General features: G+C 45.1%; 1 protein-coding gene across 1 annotated transcript in view; it reads left to right on the forward strand.

Moving 5' to 3' along the window:
- C2CD3 (C2 domain containing 3 centriole elongation regulator) overlaps positions 1-12,589 on the forward strand; it is a 59,937-nt gene that overhangs the window by 15,880 nt on the left and 31,468 nt on the right. The window contains exons 10-14 of the mRNA XM_032220321.1: positions 1,588-1,815; positions 4,643-4,755; positions 6,458-6,576; positions 8,576-8,698; positions 10,860-11,315. Coding sequence (XP_032076212.1) covers positions 1,588-1,815; positions 4,643-4,755; positions 6,458-6,576; positions 8,576-8,698; positions 10,860-11,315 — 1,039 coding nt within the window. The remainder of the gene's footprint in view (positions 1-1,587; positions 1,816-4,642; positions 4,756-6,457; positions 6,577-8,575; positions 8,699-10,859; positions 11,316-12,589) is intronic.

The raw sequence follows: 12,589 nt of genomic DNA on the forward strand, positions 1-12,589 counted from the left end.
CAGTGCCGTTCCAATTTTGTACGGTCACTAAGCAAACCGTCGGAAGTCGGGGGACTACCTGTAATCCACCTGATGATGCTTGGAAGCACTTTAATACAGTTGGCCCTCGACTTACCACAGTTCGTTTAGCGACCGTTCGAAGTTACAACGGCACTGAAAGAAAAAGTGACTTATGACCATTTTTCACACTTACGACCGTTGCAGTATCCCCCACCGTCGTATGATGAAAATTCGGATGCTTCACAACCGACTCACATTTATGACACTTGCAGCGTCCCGGCGTCCCGTGATTTGCAACCTTCCGACAAGCAAAGAGAGTGGGGAAAACGGATTCACTTAACAACCGTGTTACTAATTTAACAACCTCTGTGCTTCACTTAACAAATGTCACAAAAAAAGTCGTAAAGTGAGGCAAAATTCAATTAACAAACGTCTCACTTAGCAGCATAATCTGGGGCTCAACTGTGGTTGCAACCTGAAACTACCTGCCCAAGATCTCAGAGCTGTTTTAAGGCTGTGGCACTTATAATTTTATTTCCCCCCCCCCCACATTTACAGTATTTTATTTTAAAAAAATAGAAAGTTTCAACTTTCTCAAAACCATTTATGAGCTGGCAGTAGTCTTACCTTCGTATTTTAAGTCATCTTTATATTTTTTTTGCTACAAATTTATTTTGGCATTAAAATCAATTTTTTTATGGCTACCAAGAAAAAGTCATTTAGCTGTTTGGAAACAGGGTTTGGAAATAGACAGAACAAAGCAAACTGCTTAAATTTGTGTAATGGTGAGAAGCTGAGTTTAATGTATACGAACAATGTAAACTGCTCATTATGGGACTAAGAAACTCCAGATAGTTTATGTTTAATATTAGTAATAACTTAAACTGTTTAAAATTTGGGCAACAGTAAGAAGCTGAGCTCAATGTTGAGATATTTTAGACTGTGATTGTTAAAAGGCTATACCGTGTACGGGCTCTGGGAAGTCGGGGGGAGGGAAGGGAGGTGGGGTTCGGGGGGGAGGGGGGGAGGGGGGAAATACAATATGTGTTAAATTCTAAAGTACATGATTGCACTTGTATACTGTGGCTTTTTAATGTTAGTGTTAAAACAGAACAAACCGAATATATTGGAAGGTAATAGAAGTATACCGAAGGGAGGAGCTGAATGAAAGAAGAAGGAGGGTGGAGAGGGTGAGAGAGAGGAGGAGGAGAAGGAAGGGAGGGAATGGATTAAGAGAGGGAGTGATAGGGTTAGGGTTAGATAGAGGGGGAGGGGAAGTAGGTGTAGAGGGGTATGTGAGAAGGAAGAATGAAAGTTGGAGCGGGTTGAAAGAGGGTGTATGGTGGGCCAAGGAGGTATAGTGGGTTTGTATTGTAGAGGGCACTTTCTATATAAGTGAGGGCTGTGTTTATTATTCAATGTTATATGCCCCGGTTATGCACAGTAAACATGTGATTGTATAGAATGGAATGGAAATAAAAAATTTTATAACAGAAAAAAAAAAAAGTCATTTAGCTGCTCAAGAGTCATTTGTATCAGTCAATGTTTACTAATCAATTTTCTGAGTCTTCTCTTTTCTCTTTGCAGCCGTTCCCCCGCTAAGCCCCTCCCTGGGGAGCCATTCCCAGAGTCCGCCGATGAAACCCACGCTGTCAGTTTGAGCCTTGACAGGCTGGCCACGCTGGGTCGGATCCGCTTGGCCAGAGTGGTGATTGAGACCCTAAGAGGGGTGCCCCCCGAGGACAGCGCTCAGAGTACCCCCAATCAGAAGAGCCCTGGTGGGAAACCCCCCAGGCCAGCTGTGCCTAAGAAGAGGTGAGGGTTTTAATCAGGACTCTCAATTGTCCCCCTTCAGATGAATCAGGGATTCCCATATTGCCCTGTAAAGGATAATGCCGGGGGAAGACCTCTCCCCAAGACCACCTTTAAGGTGGTTGCAGATCAGTAGTTTTAGAAATGGTCTAGTGGTGAAGGACCAGGATGGAAACCAGGAGACGGTGAGTTCTAGTACCATCTTAGACACGAAGGCCAGCTGGGTGACTTCGGGGCAATCACCAGGAGACGGTGAGTTCTAGTCCTAAATGAATTCTAGTTCTAAGGTGCTGGCCTAGAAACCAGGAGACAATGAGTTGTAGTCCCGCCTTAGGCATGAAAGCTAGCTGGATGACGTTGGGGCAATCACCAGGAAACGGTGAGTTCTAGTCCAAGTGAATTTTAGTTCTAAGGTGCTGGCCTAGAAACCAGGAGACAGTGAGTTGTAGTCCCGCCTTAGGCATGAAAGCTAGCTGGATGACGTTGGGGCAATCACCAGGAAACGGTGAGTTCTAGTCCAAGTGAATTCTAGTTCTAAGGTGCTGGCCTAGAAACCAGGAGATAGTGAGTTCTAGTCCCGCCTTAGGCACGAAAGCTAGCTGGGTGACTTTGGGGCAATCACCAGGAGACGGTGAGTTCTAGTCCTAAATGAATTCTAGTTCTAAGGTGCTGGCCTAGAAACCAGGAGACAATGAGTTGTAGTCCCGCCTTAGGCATGAAAGCTAGCTGGATGACGTTGGGGCAATCACCAGGAAACGGTGAGTTCTAGTCCAAGTGAATTCTAGTTCTAAGGTGCTGGCCTAGAAACCAGGAGACAGTGAGTTCTAGTCCTGCCTTAGGCATGAAAGCTAGCTGGATGACGTTGGGGGCAATCACCAGGAAACGGTGAGTTCTAGTCCAAGTGAATTTTAGTTCTAAGGTGCTGGCCTAGAAACCAGGAGATAGTGAGTTCTAGTCCCGCCTTAGGCATGAAAGCTAGCTGGGTGACTTTGGGGCAATCACCAGGAAACGGTGAGTTCTAGTCCAAGTGAACTCTAGTTCTAAGGTGCTGGCCTAGAAACCAGGAGATAGTGAGTTCTAGTCCCGCTTTAGGCACGAAAGCCAACTGGGTGACTGGGACAATCACTTCTAGAGAACCAGAACGTATAGGACTAGAATTCAGTCTCCTGGTGATTGTCCCAAAGTCACCCAGTAAAATACAATAATAATATTATTGTTCTAAGTTCTAGTTCTAAGGTGCTGGCTTAGAAACCAGGAGACAATGAGTTCCAGTCCCGCCTTAGGCATGAAAGCTAGCTGGGTGACTTTGGGGCAATCACCAGGAAACGGTGAGTTCTAGTCCACGTGAATTCTAGTTCTAAGGTGCTGGCCTAGAAACCAGGAGATAGTGAGTTCTAATCCTGCCTTAGGGACGAAAGCCAACTGGGTGACTTTGGGACAATCACTTCTAGAGAACTAGAACTTATATAGGACTAGAATTCAATGTCCTGGTGATTGTCCCAAAGTCATCCAGTACAATACAATAATAATATTATTGTTCTAAGATCTAGTTCTAAGGTGCTGGCCTAGAAACCAGGAGATAGTGAGTTCTAATCCTGCCTTAGGGACGAAAGCCAACTGGGTGACTTTGGGACAATCACTTCTAGAGAACTAGAACTTATATAGGACTAGAATTCAATGTCCTGGTGATTGTCCCAAAGTCATCCAGTACAATACAATAATAATATTATTGTTCTAAGATCTAGTTCTAAGGTGCTGGCCTAGAAACCAGGAGATAGTGAGTTCTAGTCCCGCCTTAGGGACGAAAGCCAACTGGGTGACTTTGGGACAATCACTTCTAGAGAACTAGAACTTATATAGGACTAGAATTCAATGTCCTGGTGATTGTCCCAAAGTCATCCAGTACAATACAATAATAATATTATTGTTCTAAGATCTAGTTCTAAGGTGCTGGCCTAGAAACCAGGAGATAGTGAGTTCTAGTCCCGCCTTAGGGACGAAAGCCAACTGGGTGACTTTGGGACAATCACTTCTAGAAAACTAGAACTTATATAGGACTAGAATTCAATGTCCTGGTGATTGTCCCAAAGTCATCCAGTACAATACAATAATAATATTATTGTTCTAAGATCTAGTTCTAAGGTGCTGGCCTAGAAACCAGGAGATAGTGAGTTCTAGTCCCGCCTTAGGGACGAAAGCCAACTGGGTGACTTTGGGACAATCACTTCTAGAGAACTAGAACTTATATAGGACTAGAATTCAATGTCCTGGTGATTGTCCCAAAGTCATCCAGTACAATACAATAATAATATTATTGTTCTAAGATCTAGTTCTAAGGTGCTGGCCTAGAAACCAGGAGATAGTGAGTTCTAGTCCCGCCTTAGGCACAAAAGCCAACTGGGTGACTTTGGGGCAATCTCTAGAAGACAGTGAATTCTAGTCCTAAGTGAGTTCTAGTTCTAAGGTGCTGGCCTAGAAACCAGGAGATGATGAGTTCTAGTCCCGCCTTAGGCACGAAAGCTAGCTGAATGACTTTGGGCCAATCACCAGAGGATTCTGAATTCTAGTCCCGCCTTACACATGAAAGCCAATTGGGTGACTTTGGGCCAATCACCAGGAGACAGTGAGTTCTAGTCTTGCCTTAAAGATGAAAGCCGACAGGGTGACTTGGGGACACTCCCCGCCCCCCCCCTCTCTCTCAGCCCAATCCATCTCATAGGGTTGTTGTTATACGAGGAATGAATTAAGACGCCAACGTTTCAGTCGTATTAAAAACGCTGCATTTTGTTGAATTCCCTCCATTTATTTCCACAATTTCTCCTCTTCCCAGGACTTTCTTTGTCGAATATCACTTTCCAGTAGGAATGTCAAAGAACGGGATCGGCCAGATGGCCATAACTACGGAAATTGTTCGCGTTGCTTCGAGTCGGTTCTCAGCAGGCGGTAAGACTGGGCGGGCAGGTGACCGTCCCCCCCCCCCATAATCGTACGTTGGAACGAGCGGGGTTTTCCACAGTGACCGCAGCTGCAGAATCATCCCTTTTCCAAATCCTGAAACTGACCAACTCTTTAAAGAAATGTTTTCATGGCGGGAATTTAAATATATAGACTGACTGACTGACTGACTGACGGCCTCAATTGAGGGAAACTGCTAAGAAAGGCAGCTTTAAGTATAAACTCTGCAAAATGTTTTTTTTAAATAATTTTTTTTATTAGTTTTATTACGTAAAAAACACAAAAAGAAAAGCATCATCTTTCATTACATCTTGTAGAAAGCGTATCCATTGGTCACAAGTGCATTTCGTGCGTTCTGTCCACACAGATGTTCCATTCAGTTTAAATTGTATATGTTAAAAATTTATATATTTTACTATCACCATACCACAATTTTCATTTAGTTAAGATTTCAAAAACACAGCCACCTGCTGGCATTTAGATTTAGATTTAGTTTATTTGTATGCCGCCCTTCTCCGGGAGGGACTCAGAGCGGCGAACAACTCAAAAAGGGGAAAGGGGATACAAACACAATACACGTAATTAAAAAACACAAGAGTCATACAGCCATACAAGTCGAGAGAGGAGGGGAACTCATCAACCCCAGGCCTGCTGGCACAGCCAGGTTTTGACGGCTTTCCGGAAGGCCTGGAGAGAGGTGAGGGTCCGAATCTCCGCGGGGAGTTCATTCCAAAGGGCCGGAGCTGCTACAGAGAAGGCCCTCCCCCAGGTAGTAGCCAGGTGGCATTGGCTGGTGGACGGAACCCGGAGGAGGCCGACCCTGTGCGATCTAATTTTCCCCCCTTCCCCCAGTTCCAGTCAATATGCCATATCTTTATATCTTTATAACATATTCTAAGGAAAAAAAATAAAGTCAATTAGTAGGACATCTAATATTTCCTCTCTCTAACATATCTTTGTTATTATTATAGTTAACTAAGGGTTATTTACATTTTTCTCTCCTCTCCACAAACACAAGAAGCAACAATCTCTAAACAACAATCTATTAATATGTGTTAACAAAATGACCATTTAAAATCTAAGACAATCTAAAGAGAAAAGAAAAAATATTGACATTTCTAGTTAATAATCACCAAAGTATATGTTTTTATAGTTGAAAGAAAGGGGAAAAAACCCAATTGTTTGCCATGAGTAATACCCATAAAACATTTGCGCTCCTCATTTCAACCCGCTGGCTGGGGAATTCTGGGAGTTGAAGTCCGGACATCTTCAAGTTGCCAAGGTTGAGAAACACTGATTTAGAGGAACTGAAATGTGTCTTCCAGACAGGTTTACAGTCAAGCCAGCAGATACATTAAAATGGAGACTTTTGCTTCAGCAGTTTTCATGTGCAGACTTCCGAAAAGCAAACCTTTGCAATTTTCTACATATGAACAGTTAAAACTTAATATCATGAAACCCTAGTTTGGTTCAGGCTGGAGGTCTGCTTTGGTTCAGCCTGCCACCTCATTTTGAATACTGCGGGATTGGGTGGCCTATAAATTTAATTATTAAATTATTAAATACCACTTCAGAAAAATCTTAATATTCTTTCTTGAGTCTTCTTCCGCTGAACGCTTGCAATGTTGACTTACGAAACCCTTTTTTCTTCGTTTTGCTTTTGGGTCTGTCTATCCGATTCCCGCCACAGGGGTGAAGTTTCAGCAACGTTACGCCTTCCCTGTCCACTTCTGTGGCTCCATGATCACCCATTGGTGGAAGTCGCACCTCGACTTTAACGTGTTTTTGAAAAAAGGCACCCAGAGGAAGGTACTGCCATTTTCCATATTGAATTTGAATTTGAATTGAATTGAATTTATTGCATTTATATGCCGCCCTTTTCCCCAAAGGGCGGCTCACAATCCAAGTCAGGGAAGGGGGTACAGATAGGGGATAAACAGAACAATATTGTCGTCCTGGATAAAAAAACGGTTCCACCACAAAACCGCGGTGGACTAAAGCACGCTCGACGAAAGCGCGTACGTGACGTCATCACAGTGCGACGAAAACGGCATGCTGTGAGAGGTAAATTTAAAATTAACGCGAAAACCTTACCGTAACCCCCCAAAACCTAACCCTAAACCTAAGCCTAACCCTAAACCTAACCCTAAACCTAACGCTAACCCTTAACCTAACCCTAAACCTAACCCTAACGCTTAACGTAACCCTAAACCTAACCCTAACCCTTAACCTAACCCTAACCCTAAACCTAACCCTTACCTTTATGTGAATCGGCTTGCTTTAATTTAATTTTAATTTAATTTATTTTTAATTTTATTTGTCGCGCTGCTGCTGATGTCAAGTACGTGCTTTAATCGGGCGCGCTTTAGTGGACCGCGGTTTTGACGGGTCACGAAAAAAACAAATATCTGTAGCAGTGGTGGGTTTCAAAAATTGTTCGAACCTACTCTGTGGGTGTGGCCTCCTTTGTGGGAGTGGCTTGCCACTCACTCATGTGACCGGATGGGAGTGGCTTGCCGCCCATGTGACCGGATATGAAATTATGAATTAGTACTTAGGTCGGTCCAAGTAGCTATTCAGAAACTCTGGCATTTGAAGCATGCAGGTCTTAAAGCTGTCAAGTTACAAGATCCTTGCACCCCTAACCCTAAAGAAAAAAAAACCCAGGGATGTTCAAACTTGACAGCTTTAAGACTTGTGGACTTCAATTCCCAGAATTCCTCCTCCAGTCATGTTGGCTCAGAAACTCTGGCATTGAAGCATGCAAGTCAGTGGTGGGTTTCAAAAAATTTTGGAACCTCTTCTGTAGGTGTGGCCTGCTTTCCGGGTCCACTGGTGGAACCTCTTCTAACCGGTTCGGTAGATTTGACGAACCGGTTCTACCAAATAGGTGCGAACTGGTAGGAACCCATCTCTGATCTGTAAAGTCTGTTACATGGAAGGGGAAGGGAGCTGTATTTATTATTCATCACACGGCAGGAGCAGAATGGAATGAATTAGAATGAGAAAAGGATAGGATAGGGATAAGGGTAGGGTAGGGTAGGAATAGGATGAATTAGAATAGAATAAGGAATAGGATAGGGATGGGATGGGATAGGATAGGAATAGGATGAATTAGAATAGAATAGGAGTAGGAATATAGGATAGGAATAGAATGAATTAGAATAGGATATGATGGGATAGGATAGAGATAGGATGAATTAGGACAGGATAGGATAGGAATAGAATGAATTAGAAGAGAAGAGAGGAGTGGAATGGAAAAGGATAAGGATAGGATAGGAATAGGATAGGATGAATTAGGACAGGATAGGATAGGAATAGAATGAATTACAATAGGATAGGGATAGAATAGGATAGAGTGAATTAGAATAGGAATACAGAACAGGATAGGATAAAACAGGATGGGATAGTTTATGTTTTCTTGAGGGTGTTTATTTCCACAAGTCCATTTTTTTTCCACATCATTTCCTTTTTTCTCTATCATTCTACAGTCTATATGCCAGCTATCATCCTGATTTGATTTCACCAATCATGACCCCCTTGTTTTACTCATAAATATTATTTTTGAGAGTTGTTCTATTCTTTCATTGCTATATACTATATATATTTCGACTGGACAGAAGGATAGATAATGTATTAAGTAGGCTAATTGTTAATGGTTGTGACTAGCTATATATAATGTGAATGTATGGCCACTTCGACTTCGCGGCTCTGCATTGTTTTAAATGTAAAAATAATAAAAAATATGTTGAGAAAAAGGAAAAGGACTCTGCAGAATGCATGCCATCTCTCTCCTCCTGGTCTTCAGCCAGTGCTGATTGGCACAGCAGCCTTTCCCCTGCGCGACGTCCTTCGGTCCGAGGATTTATTCGTCAGCCGTGAACTGCCAGTGAAAGAAGACAGCGTCCCGGGCCCATTAGGGCCTTTACAGGTACAGCATTTGCTTCTGATCTTTTTTTTGGCAAAATGAGACAAAATGCACTTAGCGGCTGTCTCGCTTTGCAACGTTGCAAACATCTGGATTTTGATCATGTGACCACGGGGGTGCTGCGGCGGTCGTAAGTGTGAGAAATGGTCAAGCCACTTTTTTCAGTGCTCTCGTAACTTTTGAGCAGTCACTAAACAAACTGTTCTAAGTCGAGGAGTGCCTGCATTTCATTAGTGCTGATGCAGTGACCGATCCATTTTATGACTGTTACGACTTAGGACTCCATTACGGTCGTAACTCGGGGACTGCCAATACATGCATTCCTCTTCTGGATGTATAAATTGGAAGTTGAGTAGAAGCAGGCAAAGAGTCCTTCATCTGATTAGGATAGAACAGAATCACAGAGTTGGAAGGGACCTTGGAGGTCTTCTAGTCCAACCCCTTGCTCAGGCGGGAGACCCTCTACAGTTCCAGTCAAATGGCTGTCCAATGTCTTCTTAAAAACCTTCAGTGTTGGAGCCTTCATAACCTCTGGTGGCAAGATGTTCCACTGATGAATTGTTCTCACTATCAGAAAATTTCTCCTTATTTCCAGGTTGAATCTCTCCTTGTTCAGTTTCTATCCATTCTTCCTTCTCTGGCCTTCGGGTCCTTTGGGAAATAGCTTGACCCCCTCCTCCTCTCTGGGGCAGCCCTCCCTCAAATATTGGAAGGCTTCTATCTTGTCTCCCCTGGTCCTTCTCTTCACTGGACTAGCCAGGCCCGGTTCCTGCAACCATTCATCGTATGTTTTAGCCCCCACTCAGAGAACCAAGTTCTGCTTTCCCTAAGGGAAGGTTTAAAGTCCTTAGAACATAGAATAATAGAGTTGGAAGGGACCTTGGAGGTCATCTAGTCCAACCCCCTGTCCAAGCAGGAGCCCCTACACCATTTCTGTCCAGTCTCTTCTTGAAAGCTTCCAGGGATGAAGCTCCCACAACTTCTGAAGGCAGCTTCTGTTCCATGGGTGGATTATTCTCACTGTCAGAAAGTTCATCCTTATTTCCAGGTTGAATCTCTCCTTGGTCAGTTTCCATCCATTGTTCCTTGTCTGGCCTTCGGGGGGGGGGGGGGTTGGAAAAGAGCTTGACCCCCTCCTCTCTGGGGCAGCTCCTCAAGTATTGGAAGATGCTATCCTGTCTCCCCTAGTCCTTCTCTTCTCTAGACCAGCCATGCCCAGTTCCTGCAACCATTCTTCATATATTTTAGCCTCCAGTCCCCTAATCCTCTTGGTTGCTCTTCTCTGCACTCTTTCCAGAGTCTCCACATCTTTTCACGTGATCTTGATTCTCTCCCTCTGTTTATGTAGCCTAGAACTGTGTTGGCTTTTTTGGCAGCTGCTGCACACGGCTGGCTCCTATTTAAACGGTTGTCCACTAGGACTCGAAAATCCCTTTCACAGTTACTACTATTGAGCAAGGTACCACCTATACTGTACCTGTGCATTTCGTTTTTGTTGCTTAATTGTAGACCTACAGAATATAGAATAACAGAGTTAGAAGGGACCTTGGAAGTCTTCTAGCCCAACCCCCTATTTAGGCAGGAAACCCTACACCAATTCAGACAATGATTGTCCAATCTCTTCTTAAAAACTTCCAGTGTTGAAGCACCCACAACTTCTGGTGGCAAGCTGTTCCACTGGTTAATTGTTCTCACTGTTAGGAAGTTTCTCCTTAATTACAAGTTGTTTCTTTCCTTGATTAGTTTCCACCCATTGCTTCTCCTCCTTCCCTCAGGTGCCTTGGAGAATAGCTTGACTCCCTCTTCTTTGTGGCAACCCCTGAGATATTGGAAGACTGCTATCATGTCTCCCCTAGTCCTTCTTTTCATTCAACTAGACCTACCCAGTTCCTGCAACCGTTCTTCATATGTTTTAGCCTCAAGGCCCCTAATCCTCTTTGTTGCTCTTCTCTGCACTCTTTCCAGAGTCTCCACATCTTTTCTACATTGTGGCGACCAAAACTGGATGCAAATATTCCAAGTGTGGCCTTATAAAGTGGTATTAACCCTTCATGTGATCTTGATTCCATCCCTCTGTTGATGCAGCCTAGAACTGGGTTGGCTTTTTTGGCAGCTGCTGCACACGGCTATCAATGGTGATTTTTCTATCCTCCTCCTGTGACAGGTGTCCGTGGAACTTGTAGCGGCTAAAGATGTCCCCAACATCAAAGCGAGCAGCGTGTCCCCAAGAGCCCCCGCCGGCTCCATCAAGACCCACCGTGCGATTTTTCAGGATGCTGAAAGGAGCCCCCCCTGTTCCGCCCGAAGCCCTCAAAGCCACCGCGAAGCCCCAGTGAGAAGCGAAGCTCCCTTGCCTCCGGCTCTTCAGAGGTCCCCCAAGGACGGGGGCCAGCCCGTCTCCCGCAACCTCCTGTCCCAGATGAGCGCCTGCTCGGACGAGGAAGGGATGCTGCTCCACGTCCTTTTGATGGTCTCGGAGGGGCAGATGGCGCTCCCTCCCAACGGTGGGCTGGACGGCTCTTGCAACCTGTACTTGGTCTGCAAGCTCTTCAGCACCGAAGAAGCCACGAGATCTCCCGTCGCGTGGGGGACCCCGCAGCCCACGTTCCATTTTTCTCAGGCAAGTCCCAAGCGACACCGAACGTTGTGGAGGAAGGGTAGGGAGAATGTAGCGGAAGGAAGAACGGACATTAACAACCGAGGGATAAAGGGAAAAGTCGTAAGCAGCTGATCTCATCAATGGTGGTTCGGCACAGATATAAAGAAAGCTGGTGTGTGGGGGGGGGATTCAACCAAGAAAGGAGAATATTAGTAGCTCAGGGTTGAAATGAGGGGTCCTTGGTGCTCTGATTTTGGTTGTATTTTTTTGCAACCTAGTTGTTACCTAGTTGGGACGGTTCACCGACAAATGCGCGCTTGCCAAAAGCACGCCGACGAAACCGCGGGAAAAAACCGCGAGTTCGAAATCACACCGACGAATGACCGCAGAAGCGCGCCGACAACAGCGTGCCGACAGAAGCGCACTCTAAACCTAAACCTAAACCTGAACCTAACCCTCGCCCTAACCCTTACCTTAACCGTAATCGCGCTTCTGTCGGCACGCCTTTGTGGGCGTGCTGTCGACGTCACGGTTTTATTGGCGCGGTTTTGTCGGCGCGCTGTTGTCGGGCGCACATTTGTCAGGTCACGAGTTGGGACCTTTCATGACCCAACTAGGTAACATTGTCTGTTCTTGAAAAGAGGGGGGTTGGAGGAGGTGGGGGGAGAAGGAAAAGGAGGAAAAGGACTATGGGTCCTTGGTGGTCTCTGAGCTTGGTTGTTCTCTCTCTCTCTCTCTCTCTCTCTCTCTCTCTCTCTCTCTCTCTCTCTCTCTCTCTCTCTCTCTCTCTCTCTCTCTCTCTCAATATGTGTGTTTGTGTGTGTGTGTGTGTGTGTGTGTGTATGTTGCATTTGTGCTGATAAATAAATAAAGACAAAGGCGACATTAAAAAAAAAGGCTTTCTGCCTGGATGGCTCCTAGGGTGAGCCGAAAGACAGAAAAGGGAAGCAGTATGCTCCCTCCCATATTTGGGCATACCAGGGGTTGTGACACAATACATACATACATACACATTTAGTGGATTTAGTGGAAATCGTGGGTGGGTGGCTCTCCCGGCTCTGTGCCGTCCTATTTAGGCACGTTTTCGCACCGCCCACATGCATGCGAGCAAGCCGCACACACCAAGTGCATGTGTGGAAGGCCGAGCGCATGCGTGGATGGGGGTCACGTGAGCACATGTGCATCCTCACATTTGCAAACCGGTAGGGAAAGTAAGGGACGCGGTGGCTCAGTAGCTAAGACACTGATCTTGTCAATCAGAAAGGTCGGCAGTTTGGCGGTTCGAATCCCCAGCG

Source organism: Thamnophis elegans, chromosome 6 (genome assembly GCF_009769535.1).
Source record: "Thamnophis elegans isolate rThaEle1 chromosome 6, rThaEle1.pri, whole genome shotgun sequence".
Classification (NCBI taxonomy): domain Eukaryota; kingdom Metazoa; phylum Chordata; class Lepidosauria; order Squamata; family Colubridae; genus Thamnophis; species Thamnophis elegans.